Below are 12,606 nucleotides of genomic sequence, written 5' to 3' on the forward strand. Positions count from 1 at the left end.
AAATGTAAATAAATCACAACAACCTCACCATCGATAACACGCAGTTGAAATAATGAAATGAGCACTGCGCGGTCCCGAGTCGCCCATTTTATGCATTTTGCTGCATTGTTTTTTTGACATTTCGCAACTGCGTGCAGTGAGGCGTGTGTATCGGAGGGGTGTGTCTACTCTGCAGTACTCTGGTAGGCTGGAAAGCAATTCTGATGCGTGGCGATCTACTCCTACATTTGCTTTGTGATGCATGAGATATGACCTAGTATGCTAAAAATAGACGATTGAACGATCACAATGGGCAAACAATGCGGATATTCTGTGCAATTCACCGAGACAACGTCTATATTTTCTGTTTTTTTTTTGTGCGCCCACATAGGTGGCATTTGTTCATTCACACTTGTACGCACATAGGAGCTCTGGTATGTGGTGTTATGGTGTGCGTGTGTGTGCGAAGGGGCCAGCAGAGGGGGCCTGGGTGAAGGTCAGGGGTGTGTCTATAATGTAAACACAGTAAAGGCGACAGATAAGAAGGGGAGAGAGGAAAGAGAGAGAAAGGGCCCCATCCGGTTCTATATATCCTCTTCCAGCGAGTCGTTCTGACTGCGGCAGCTTAAAAACAAGGGGTAGATCTGTGCAGATGGTGAAGGGAATGCATATATCTTATGGCATAACGGAAGCTGCCTTTCAAGCAGTATTATTTCTGAGGTTTTACAAGGGCTGGCCGTATGTGTTTTGTATAAAATAAAAGCTTTAACATACATTTAGAATTTGTTTTGCTATGGTAATTTCTAACCCATTTTGTATCCAATCTGTTTGTGCTGTTTTTGAAATTATCTTTATTTTGGTCTTTAAATTTGAAAAGAAACTATAGTTTTTTCCCTTTTTACAATTTATAAAATCTACAAATACGCAACAAAGTCAACTCGGTAACAAATGTGTCTCAGGTATTTTGCACTCTCACAAGCCCTCCATTTATCCTCTGAATTCATTTAACAGTCTCCACCGTTGTTTATGGCCCCAGTGTTGTACACTGTTTTCTAATTCCGCTGCTAGCACTGCCTTGCCTCCAAAAGGACAAACATTTTCATGACAAACATTCCTTAAATATTATAGTCCACTCCACATAAGACAGTTATACATTGTGTACCCTCTGTGCCAAACCATGCATGTGCAAAATTCAATGTCACCAAATAAACTTAGTTGTGTACAGTTTTGTAATCTGTCCCTCAGAATTAACATATCCGTCATCCAGCACCTTAGACATGTGTCATAAGCGTGTTGACTGTTGATTCATGTACAGTTACTGGTCATAAAGTGTGTGGGTGTTAGGTGCATGCTCACGGAGAGTTGATCCTTGTCCTGCGGCTTGGGCGGTTTCCAAGTCTGGCACCAGCACAGGATCAAGCCTTTCTGCTAACAGGGATTTATTTGGCTCCACAACACCCATGTCAGACATGTATCCTCGTCCAGCCATTTTGTGTCCTCACATGCTCCGGCTCTTCGCTGTAAGCTGGCTTGCTGTTTGGAAACTAGGAGAGTGGAAATCAGAGATCATAAACTCTTGACCCACTAAAACTACAGGAATGATTATCTGTGGCACAGGTCATAAATACCTTGTAGCTTTATAGTGTAAAGCGTCAGTTCAGGACATGTACGCATTGGTTGAACACACATACGCATCACAGCATTAATGTGGCTGCAGATTTAGATGAGACTTATTTATTGTGGACTGTATATAGAGTGAAACAATGGTCCATTGTGGTGCATTAGGAGGTTTTATATTCTCGCCACAATAAGATGAATGAAAACATTGAAGATTAAGACAATCATTTTTGGAATTGCTGGACTATTCAGAGTGAAATTGCACAGGACTGCAAGTGTGAGTATTTATAAAACTAAATTGTAAGGTAGCAGGGTAACATTCACGAAAACAAGTCATGTCAGTGATATAAAACTGTCATGTTGCACAAAATCAACGTAGCACAAATCAGATTTTACAAGGCTTACACATGCGCACACGTGCACGCATATACAGCACAGCTTCAGCAGCCACAGGCACATCAGATATAACAGGAAGCTGGTGCACCTCCAACACCATGTGTCTAAAGTCTTTCTTGACTTTGTAATTTCTCACGTACTTACTGAGGACAAACACAGAGCCACAAAGGGAAGCACAGCAGCAAGAGAATAAAACATGCATAGGATAACAGCGCATGTTTCAGTGCAATACAACATGCATTCATGTTGCCCATGAAACTGAGGATATCCTGCCTGAGGGTACCACCCTGTTGTCTGTCATCATGGGATGCCTCGGGCTGCTGGTCAAACCCACATAGACTCCTTTCCCCCGGGCAATCTACAGTCTGTATTTAGCATTGAGCTAAAATATCAACTGTCATCCCCTTCACAACACACTGCTCTGTGACATTTGGACATGAAGTGCATATACGTGAGAATGCTGTTGATAACAGCACGGCCTTCAATACGATTGTCTTTATCCTCAGGGACTACGTCTGAGGGTCACCATGAGTAATTGAATCCTGGACTTTGGCTGAAAAGCAGATGAAGATTGACACTTCCTCCTATCATTATCAGCACTGCGGACACCCAAGACTGTGTGCTGCGCTCGCGCCATTACTCTGTGATCACATTTAACTGTGAGGCACATCACAGCCACGCTTTCATCATTTTGAGAATAACACCTCAACCATCAGCATAGTTGCTTACCTTTTTATGAAGGGAGAAAGAAAATCGGATTATTTCTGACTTTCAACAATAGCCTGATTTCTGAAATATCATCTACTATTATTTGTAACATTTAGAGCCATGTCCAAAGTCTGGAATAACATGATATTTTATTTCTTCTGAAATCTAACTTGGTCAAACATTGTATCTGACAGTGAGAAGTCTGCAAATGAGGCATAGGTGAGACTTATAAATAGGGTGCCGGGACAACAAAGTAAAAGAGATAATTGTGGCCTTCAGGAAGCAGCAAAGACAAGAAGGAAACCCCTTCATTCTCATCAAATCGATACATCATTAAATCGATACAGTCAGCAGTTTCAAGTTCCTCTCGATCAGCAGCAATGCTGCGTGATGTTGACATGTAAATTCAGCTTGGCTCCGTACACCCTCTCTACATATAGATTTGTTACATTGAGTGTATCTGTAGCTGCATCACCGTGTGGTTTCCAAGCTGCACCACCGCTGTAAAGATTTACATCAGGTGATGTAAGCAGCATAGTTTCTCACAGGCAATAAACGACCATTAACCACAGGAGACGCCCACAAATGCATCCAAAACTACACTCAATCTTAGCCACAAACTATGCAGTCTTTTATTTTAGTTTTATTTCCAGAGCCAACAGGATCAGGACAGCGTTGTCCTCAATGCCATCACACTGTTAATTTATTACCAAATATTGTTGTAATGTTTTGTACCATTTGTAATATCTCTATTTTTTCTTGTATTTACTGTTTTTGATTGTTCGATAGTTTGAGATACAGATTTGTATTCTGCTGTCCTGTTCTGTTCTTTGATAAGAAGGTACAATAAAATCATATTCAATTAAATTATATATATAATTATTTTATTGTATTGCTGTAGCAGGTTCAGATATTAAATATTCAATTGGATTAATTAAATTCAATCTGCAACAGATAAACGTAGTGAGTTTATTACCATCGGAAATGTAGTGGAGTAAAACCATAAAATTCCCAAAATATTGAAATAAAGTACCTGTAAAATTGACTATAATAAACTATTGCACTGTAGGTTATTTAATTTTCACCTGTGATGCAAGGCTTATTAGTATACAATAATCAGTGGCGTCAATAAAATAATCAGTGAAGTAATGCAGTGTATCATAACATGCTTTTCTTCCAATGGCATTAATAAAAAATATATATAAATTGTCAAAAAAGACAAGTCGGTATGTGTGACTTGTGGTTTCGTAGAAGCAAATATTGAGCATTATTGGAATTTATTTTTTCTTCTTCCAATATTGACTTAAGGGACAAAGGTTATTTTTCTTTTTAATAAGTCAGAAGCTAGTCAAGAGAGGGTGGGTGTTCCCAGACTCCTACAGTTCTTCAACTTCATAAAGCACAAAACTAACAGGACTTATTGAAAACAGATATTGCAGTTGCTACATGAGCCAGCTCTGACATTTAGTGATGCAGCGAGACTGACAGTGATCTTTAATTCAGAAACAGAACAATCTGAAACCTCATACCATTTTCCTCCAGAGGCTCACCGCGAGCTGCAAAATGGAGATCTGAGTACACAAGAGGATTAGGCCTACATGCTCTATTAAAGTCCCTCTAGTTCCCTCTTTTGGGAGAATGAGGGACAACATGGCCACTGATCATCCATTACACTGCTATACTATCACACATTTTTCTAAAGTGCAAAGAGGAAGTCAGCCATGTACTATGCCAGAGGGCCTGCACATGAAATGTGTTACTATGCAACTGGTTGAGCTAGTCACAAGCAATCACACCAAAGTAGAGTCTTTATTGTTCCTCAGCAACACAAGAAAGATAATATAGTGACTATACACTTAACTCATTAGGCTATATCTTCCAACACAGTCAACTGGATCAAATGCTTAGGGTAGAGTTGGATTGAGGACCTGCAAAACAGATGGGCTTGGAAAACATTTTGTACCTGGTTAGGTGCTTTTTCACACCTATTAATATTCACCAGTTCGTTGTGTATTCAGTGCAAACGAACCAACCGAGGTACAACCTTTTTACCCATGACCACTGAGCAGCTCCACTGGAGCAGTGTTGGTTACGTAAAAGCACCTAGGTGCTGACTTTCTTATTTTGTTTTCCCAGTCAGATGTTTATGGAAGCCCATTTCCGCCTGCAAAAAAATAAATAATATGCACCAACACTTTTGGTGCATCCATCTGTAACCATAACACTGACCACATGTTTCCAGTTGCTATATAAACTCAAAATTATGAGATGGGAAGTCAGAATTATGAGATACTTTAATTAAGCAAAGCAACTTCACGTGGAGAATCTCCAGAAACTGAGCAGAGTGGATCTGCTTCTGTGTTGAAGGCATAATGATATGAAATGTTCTTATTGTAGAACATATGATGTGTCTACTGAACTAATCTACATCAAATTATTTTTATTAAACATGTTTCTTTTTGTTAACTTGTTTAGAACTTTTCTTCTTTTAGTATACAAGTGTTCATGACAATAACATCTTAAACTGCCTTTAAATATTAGTCTTGGCCAACTAAAGTCCAAAGAACCTGAAATGTAGAGATGAGTATAGTGTCAGTAAGCCGTTGTAATGAAACATGTTGGTTGGATGTCTTTAGGAGAAGATATATCAACCAACATACTGTTGTCTGAGGTGCAGGGGAATGTGTCACAGACTTTCAGATGTGAAATAACTAAATAACATTACAATGAATGAGAGAGCTTTAGGGCTCTCTTAGTGTTTGGAGCTAAGTTGTATTTCCTAAATGTGTAAAAGGACTAAATATCTGTTTTAAGTTATCAATTTTGTATCAGAAGGCACATTTGTGAAGTTTATAAGGACTTAAGTGTGAAATGTTTGCCTAAAGCAGAAGATCTGGAGGTTAGAGTGGGTGACATCAGCTGCTCCGCCTATCGCCCCCTTCTGGCTTGGGCCCCGTTCCTCGTACGTGGTTCAACTAAGTCGATCAAATGTCTTATTATCCAGCTTAAATTAACCCGGTGATTGATGTCAGGCTATCTCGGTTCCTCAAAGGCTGATCCGCGCTCAAACAATCTCGTTAATTCGAACCAGACGTCAGTAATCATGATCCTTGCGCGTGCCCGTCCTACTTCAAAAGGGGGAAGCGTTGATCACCGAAACCATGATTTTCTAACAGTACAACGGCAAATAAACTCAAAGAAAGAGCCTCTTTTTTGTCCGCTGATGAGCAGGAGATGATCATGAACGCATATGAGGAAGTTTAATGCGTAAGTGTTGGGAAAATGTATAGGTTAATTTTAAGTGCCTCATCACCCCAATCAATCAGATGATATATCACAATTAGAAGAGCAATATACACTCTAAGAAGGGTGTGTTAAAAATGACTCGTGTTGAATTTCAACACGTTTTTATTTAAAAATCTAGAATCATAGAAATGCTCATCAAAGCACTGAAATTCAAGCACTCTAATAAGAAAGAGTAACTTCTCCTCCTGGGGTAGAACATGATTTATCTGACCAAATAAGTGCTTCCCATGATACTGTGTTTTTAGTGGCAGCACAGATCCAGTCCTGTATGTCTGGCCATTCACAGTCAGTGAATGTGTAACATAGACAACAGTCATAGAAGCAGCTCTTCATTGGTTACCATAAGGTGCAATTACGTTTTCTTTACTAATGTTTATGCAATCAGTTAAGTATGATTACAGTTGATTGTTACTTTCAAGAAAAATAATATGTAACAACACTTTTGTAAAAATATAGCTGCGCAATACTCACACAAAACTAACACTATCCGAAAAATAGTTTGACACCTTTAATTAAGTATTTACACAATCTAAACCTTTATTTTGAAAACAGAGCTTTTATTTTGAAGAGGAGAAATCGGTTAAGGACTAGCCAGCTAGCAGCTTGCAAACATTATTGAAAATAATTGACGTGACCCTCAAATCTTCAGTTCCTCTAGGGCTCGGTTAGACCAGACGTGGTCGACTGTCTGCACTTGTAGATGGATGCGTATGTTTATAAGAAGCTACCTCTGATTTCACACTCCGTAGGTGCTGTCTTTCATCACACACAGCCTATCAACTTAGCTAACGTTAGCTAACGTTAGGTTAGCTGTCGTTAGCTAACTAGCATGAAGGAAAACACGGGGTAGCTGGCACTCTGATTTCGAGTTTGACCGTTTAACCTCACTTATAGCGTGCCGTATGACGAGATATAAAATCGGAGAATTAACGTTCCTCGACATCAGCAACATAGAGCAGAAATGTGCAGCTTGGTTCATCTACAAATCCAGTACTCTGACTATTCATGACATCCTTGGTCCCATGGTGTAATGGTTAGCACTCTGGACTTTGAATCCAGCGATCCGAGTTCAAATCTCGGTGGGACCTCGTACTTTTAAAGTAGTTAACTGTTCAATGGTGACAGGTAAGTACAAATGCTGACAATATCAGGAAATCAATACAAGGCTAAGAGAATAATAAGAGAAGTAATTCATGAACTTGGTCTTAGATATGTTTTTCATGAAACCTTTAAATGATGAATCGTACACTTGCATTTGATTAGATTTTATTACTTAAATTTCTTGTCAAATATCACATACACCATTATTCTCAGAGGCATAAATATATATTACTTTTTTTACATAAAAGAATCATTATGAAAAATAATAACTGCGCTGAAGTTATCCAAATATTGTATCAGCTTTATAGAAAACACACAAATACCAACAACAAACATGTATTGATAAAAAAGAAATTGAATTTTCAAACTATCTTCACACAATAATGAAGTCTTTGGCTTAAAATTAAACCTCATGCCATGGATATTGGTTAGTTGAATAGGGACACAAACATAAACCTAGACTTATATGTGATGTGGAGAGACTTTTCTGGTACTGGATCCCTATAATATCAACAACAATCCTTTGATTTCATGACATTTTCAACTTCACAAAATAAGGCTGGCTGTCCATGTCGGCTTTAGTAGCTGTAGTAATGTTGTAAATATTCAGGTCCTGTCCACACTCTTTTAAATATTGTGTAGTTAGTAGCTACATCATATTTTGTTAAATCATCAATCCGTCTGTGTTTTATATTCTAGGCAGCTTTAGCAGAATATACTACTACATCTGTGGTTATACAGTTCTAATAGTACAGTTGCATGGTTAACAAAATGTTGATGATGTTAAAAAATATGTACGTAACCACTGAGTTTGTACCCAAAGGCACTTTCTTATCAGATAATCAAAATACACGATGTCTTTACTCTTTACTTTACTCTTTGTCACACAATACAAAGACCAAAATTGCATTTTGCCACTTTAAACCATTAAATACGACTATTTTTCTACATGTTGAAGACCTCTTAACCATTTCCATAGTTTTAAATGTTGATTTCGGGAAACTTTTATACAAATAACAGTGTGGTACATGGATTGTGACTTTCGCAGCTTGTGAAGTTTGTTGTACGTTATGTGATCTGTTCGAAACAGAATTACAAATAAAAAAGCAACAACTTAAGCAACAGCATAAAAACAAAACAACCACTCAAAACCACAACTCTTATTTAAATCTTATTTGGCAAAGGTTACAAAATCAGTCTTTGGCTTATCAAACTATTCCTCTTTATCTGTTTGCTCTGTAAACTGACATATAAACCATCATTAGCTCTACAGAGCCATGATCTGTCAGAACTGGATTCTGTCATGAAAACACTGTGTATAAATGCAAGAACAAATGTAGTCACACACACTCTCCACTAGATCCCCAACAGTCCAGAGTTTTAACGTTCTCCTGCACTCTCATCTGCGTAGCTGTGGTCCCAGCATGACTTTGTTGATAAAGTTGACAATGGACACAGCTGGTTGCTCCGGGTCCATTTCTGCAAACAGGTGACACACGTTCTCGGTCGTGCTCCCAGTCCGCCTCGCCACAAATCCAAACATCCTGCAGCGAAAAGGAGATGAAAAAAGACAGGAGAACTAATGCAATTTGAAAGAAACCCAGTTTTGTCTCAAGAGGTCAGAGTAACACGTCTGATTGTGATGAACTGCCATGCAAAGTATCACTCGCCAAGAAAAACACACACACAGTGAAGCAAGCACTTACTTGCTAGACGTGCTATCAGAATTAGTCCACCTGAAGCACGGGCACACGAATAGAGACACAGAGACAACATTTAGTCAAAAAACGTGAACAACAAAGACATGGAGGCGGTTTTATAAAGACTATAGACAGTGACTGGCATTCTACATTCACCTCTCAGAGTAAGAAAAAGCAGACAAATCACAGAGATCTTATATCTATAATATAAGCCAATACAGGAAGTACTTGTGCAGCAGCCAGCACACAGATGTTACTGCCTTTACTAAAGATAATCAGCAGTAACATGTACAAGCATACATATATAGTTTTAAATAAATAATACTGTCTGTTTTTTTCTGATATGTCTCAGTGACCCACCTCTGGTCTTGTGGGTTGAGACTGCTGAATGTCACACTGTTGATTGGATAGTGTCTCCTGAAAAATAGCCTGTGGACACACAAACAATATCATGACTTGTTTGTCTTTTGAATGATCTATGAACTATGGTGTACACACTGTGTCAGACCACTTTGTTTTTCCACTGAAATGAAGACGCCATGATGTTGCTATGAAGCAAGATGTACCTTCTTTTGCTGTCGGTTAGAGTGATGCCCTGAGAAGACACTTTGAAGTGGACCACCGTCGCCACTGGACGTGGACTCAGTGCAAAGGTACATTTGGTTGCCTTTGAGATTGCCTCAGGGCCCGTTAATGACTCGGTTTCCAGGGAGTTCAGGTAGAGCACGTTGCAAGCTTGTTTATGAGAGAGATGAGAAAATATGGATCATCATAAACATGTGTACTCTTATAGCTTGGTGCTATGAAAACATGAGGCTTGAGCAGTCTCTGCTGGTCAAAATTAGGAACTGAATCTATTGCACTGCATGTGCTAGGTCCGCTATGGAAGTTCATATGGCAGCGAAATCACCAAAAAACAACAAAAAAGCCCATGTACTACCTGCTCCTTGTTTGAGGAGGTCAGCCGCCGTGCTGGTGTTTGTTGCACTCTGCATCTCCTGAAGCTCCCCAACCAGATCTGAAACATCATAGTCTTCAGTTACATAACAATACTGTATACATTATTGAGGATCCAGTCTGTAGCTGTTGTAATGGCCTCCTATTTGTTGAAGTGTTTGATTGTTCTCTCATAATAAATATGTCGTTTTACCTTTTTCTGGGATGCGAAGGGCACACGGCAGAGATATGGGCGTAATCGAATGCTGGTACACCAGGGCAGATAAACTTCCTGAGGCAAAGACGGAAAGACTAAATAGGTAAAACAGATTATGATTCTGACAGATGAGAAATGTCTTTCTATAGGTTGAGAGGTTAAAACGATCAGGTTCAGTAAGTCATCCATAACTATGTACAGTATGTGAAACGTATTGCGACAGTTGTCTCCCACATAACTGACCAAAGTAGGACTCATTCTGACAGCCCTTGATCTTCACCCCCCGTGGCCCAGTCTCGATGAGGAAGTGTCTCACCAGCTGTTCCAGAGGATCTCCTGAGAGAGAGAGGAGAGAGAGAGGAGAGAGAGAGGAGAGGAGAGGAGGGTGAGAAGTGAGGATGGAAAATGAGGCAGACTGTCATGCTGAAGAGCCTATTCTATAAGCAGGCATGAACGAAAAAGATACAAAAAAATGTAAGATTCTGATGCCTATAGACTAATCTAGTGACAATATATTTTTTTTTAAATACACACAAGAATAATAATTAGGAGTGGTTAAAAAACATTATTCATTTTAGTACCTGTGCCTTAAATCTGACAATAGTAAACACGTGCTTACATATACATCCTTTGAACTCAACTATGAAATGTTTATTCTTCATTATAATTGAATAAATGCACATTAACAAAGTAAAGGAAAGCACGAATTGATTTTATCATAAACTTCCCAATAAGTACTTCAGTTGACTGGATGTTTTCTGTGATTTTGTACACTTATTTGCTATCTTCCTTGCAAACCCACCAGCAGTCATTTCGGATGTTAAAACAATACTAAATAGATGATTCAAAATCATGTAGCTAATCAACCATTGAGGAACATGATACCGGCATTACATTTCTATATGTAGTTTATTGACGTGACTTGACTGATGCCATGAAAAACACCAACCGTAAGCCTTTTTCACAGCAGACTTCAGTCATAAACCGCACTAGGAAAAGCACAGGAGTAGCTAAGAACAATGGCGCTGTTGTGTTCAAGTGTCAAGTTTGACACCAGGATCGTGGATACCTTTGCTGACAGTGATGTTAGCATTCGGAGGAGGTGTGGCCACCTTGAGGGCCAGACCGTAGGCCCCCTGGAAGGAGTTACTGTCTCTGATGAGGAAAGTTCCTGGTCCCTTGTCCTTCAAAACAGCTATGGCTATGGTAGAGAAGACGCATTAGAGTGCTGTAGTGTAAAATCAGAAATGCAACAATGGCCACATATTGGTTACATGATGTCTAAGCTCACCCTGCTGTTTTCTAGTTCGGTGTATTAAGTTCCACTATACTGAATGACTTGATCATCGATGATCAAACAAGATTGGTAGTGATGAATACAAACATTGCATTATCCCTCATCATCCTCACCTTGGTCTCTGGAGATGCCTGGTTTGTACCAGTACTTCGAGCTGTCCTGGACGAACTTAGCGTTGACCCTGATGTCTGCCTCCTCCCTACAGCTGTGGTGTGAAGACCCCCGTCTCTGCTCTCCCGCAGAGGGGGAGAAAGTAACGTGGTGCATGGGGGAAGGAGCTGAGGAGGCCCGGAGAAGAGAGTTGTGTCCGTTTAGGTATCCCGGTGAGGACGAAAGCCGCTTCTTCTCCGGTAGCGGTGGCTGGACGGCGGGGATGGTGACTGCAGTGTACCCAGTGTATGGTATATGAGGGACGTTTAGTAATGGGTAGTAATAGGACGCTAAGGGGAAGGTTGGTGTTTGATATCCGTCGGGCACAGGGGATGGTGGTTTTGTGTCGGTCGAGCAGTCTTTTTCCGGAGTCAATCTTTGTCCTGCAGCGTCTGTAGCTGATGCAGAGGGCTGGGTAGAAGACTGAAGGTCTGGGGAGCCAATAGGAGAATTGGGGGAAGTGGTGGAAGGACTAGAACTGAGACTACCAGAGGGGTTCATGGATGCACCTCTGATGCTGTCAGATGGGGTATCGCTAGGAAGGGCAGAGCCATTCAGTTGCACCTGGACCGGGGTGATGATGACAGTTGCATAGCTTGAAGTCTGTGATTGGTTCGATCCCTCTGCACTTCCTGTGATGTTGGCTGCTCCAAGTTTACCGTCAAAGCTCGGACTCTGCTCACTTGATGGTTGTGTGGAGTTTATGGGTATGTTGGAACTTTGCGTTTGTGTTTCTCTTGGTACTGGTGTGATGGCTCTGTCGCTATTTGTGCTGGACTCCAGATCTCTAGATGGTTCTTGGTTTTCAGGAGGGCTATCAGCAGGTACACTAAGGAAAAGTATGGAAAAAAACAAGAAAATTATCCACAAATCTGTATTCATGTAATTTTACTCTCAGCTTTAGAGCATGTCAAAAAGGAAAATGTTTCACCCACCTGTCTTCTGTGTGTGTGGGGCTATTGCTGCCGATGATTGTGTAGTCATGATCAGAGTCCAATCCAGGGGTGCTTGACTGTCCATTGGAGTCCGATTTAGCTTCTGAACCCTGGGATATGTCGTCCTCCACATCAGCCTTGGCTTGTTCCCCTTCGAGAAGTGAGATAAAACAAGATGAGATGAAGGCATAACAAAGACATTACAAAAATAAGAAGTAACGAGCATCTCATTATTAACATTTCAATATATATAAAGAAAAATGA

General features: G+C 40.1%; 1 protein-coding gene across 1 annotated transcript in view; it reads right to left on the bottom strand.

Annotated features, from left to right (window-relative positions):
* Window positions 1-7,321: 7,321 nt before the first annotated feature.
* Window positions 7,322-12,606, bottom strand: part of LOC306694100 (tensin-2-like) — a 28,357-nt gene continuing 23,072 nt past the window's right edge. Inside the window, exons 18-26 of the mRNA XM_079156817.1 lie at window positions 12,343-12,493; window positions 11,371-12,236; window positions 11,030-11,161; window positions 10,204-10,296; window positions 9,958-10,035; window positions 9,748-9,825; window positions 9,374-9,542; window positions 9,168-9,236; window positions 7,322-8,651 (exon numbers count right to left, since the gene is read on the bottom strand). Of these exons, the coding sequence (XP_079012943.1) occupies window positions 8,507-8,651; window positions 9,168-9,236; window positions 9,374-9,542; window positions 9,748-9,825; window positions 9,958-10,035; window positions 10,204-10,296; window positions 11,030-11,161; window positions 11,371-12,236; window positions 12,343-12,493 (1,781 nt within the window). The 3' untranslated portion in view covers window positions 7,322-8,506. The remainder of the gene's footprint in view (window positions 8,652-9,167; window positions 9,237-9,373; window positions 9,543-9,747; window positions 9,826-9,957; window positions 10,036-10,203; window positions 10,297-11,029; window positions 11,162-11,370; window positions 12,237-12,342; window positions 12,494-12,606) is intronic.

The sequence above is a fragment of the Pholis gunnellus genome, assembly GCF_910591455.1.
Source record: "Pholis gunnellus genome assembly, chromosome: 3".
Taxonomy (NCBI): domain Eukaryota; kingdom Metazoa; phylum Chordata; class Actinopteri; order Perciformes; family Pholidae; genus Pholis; species Pholis gunnellus.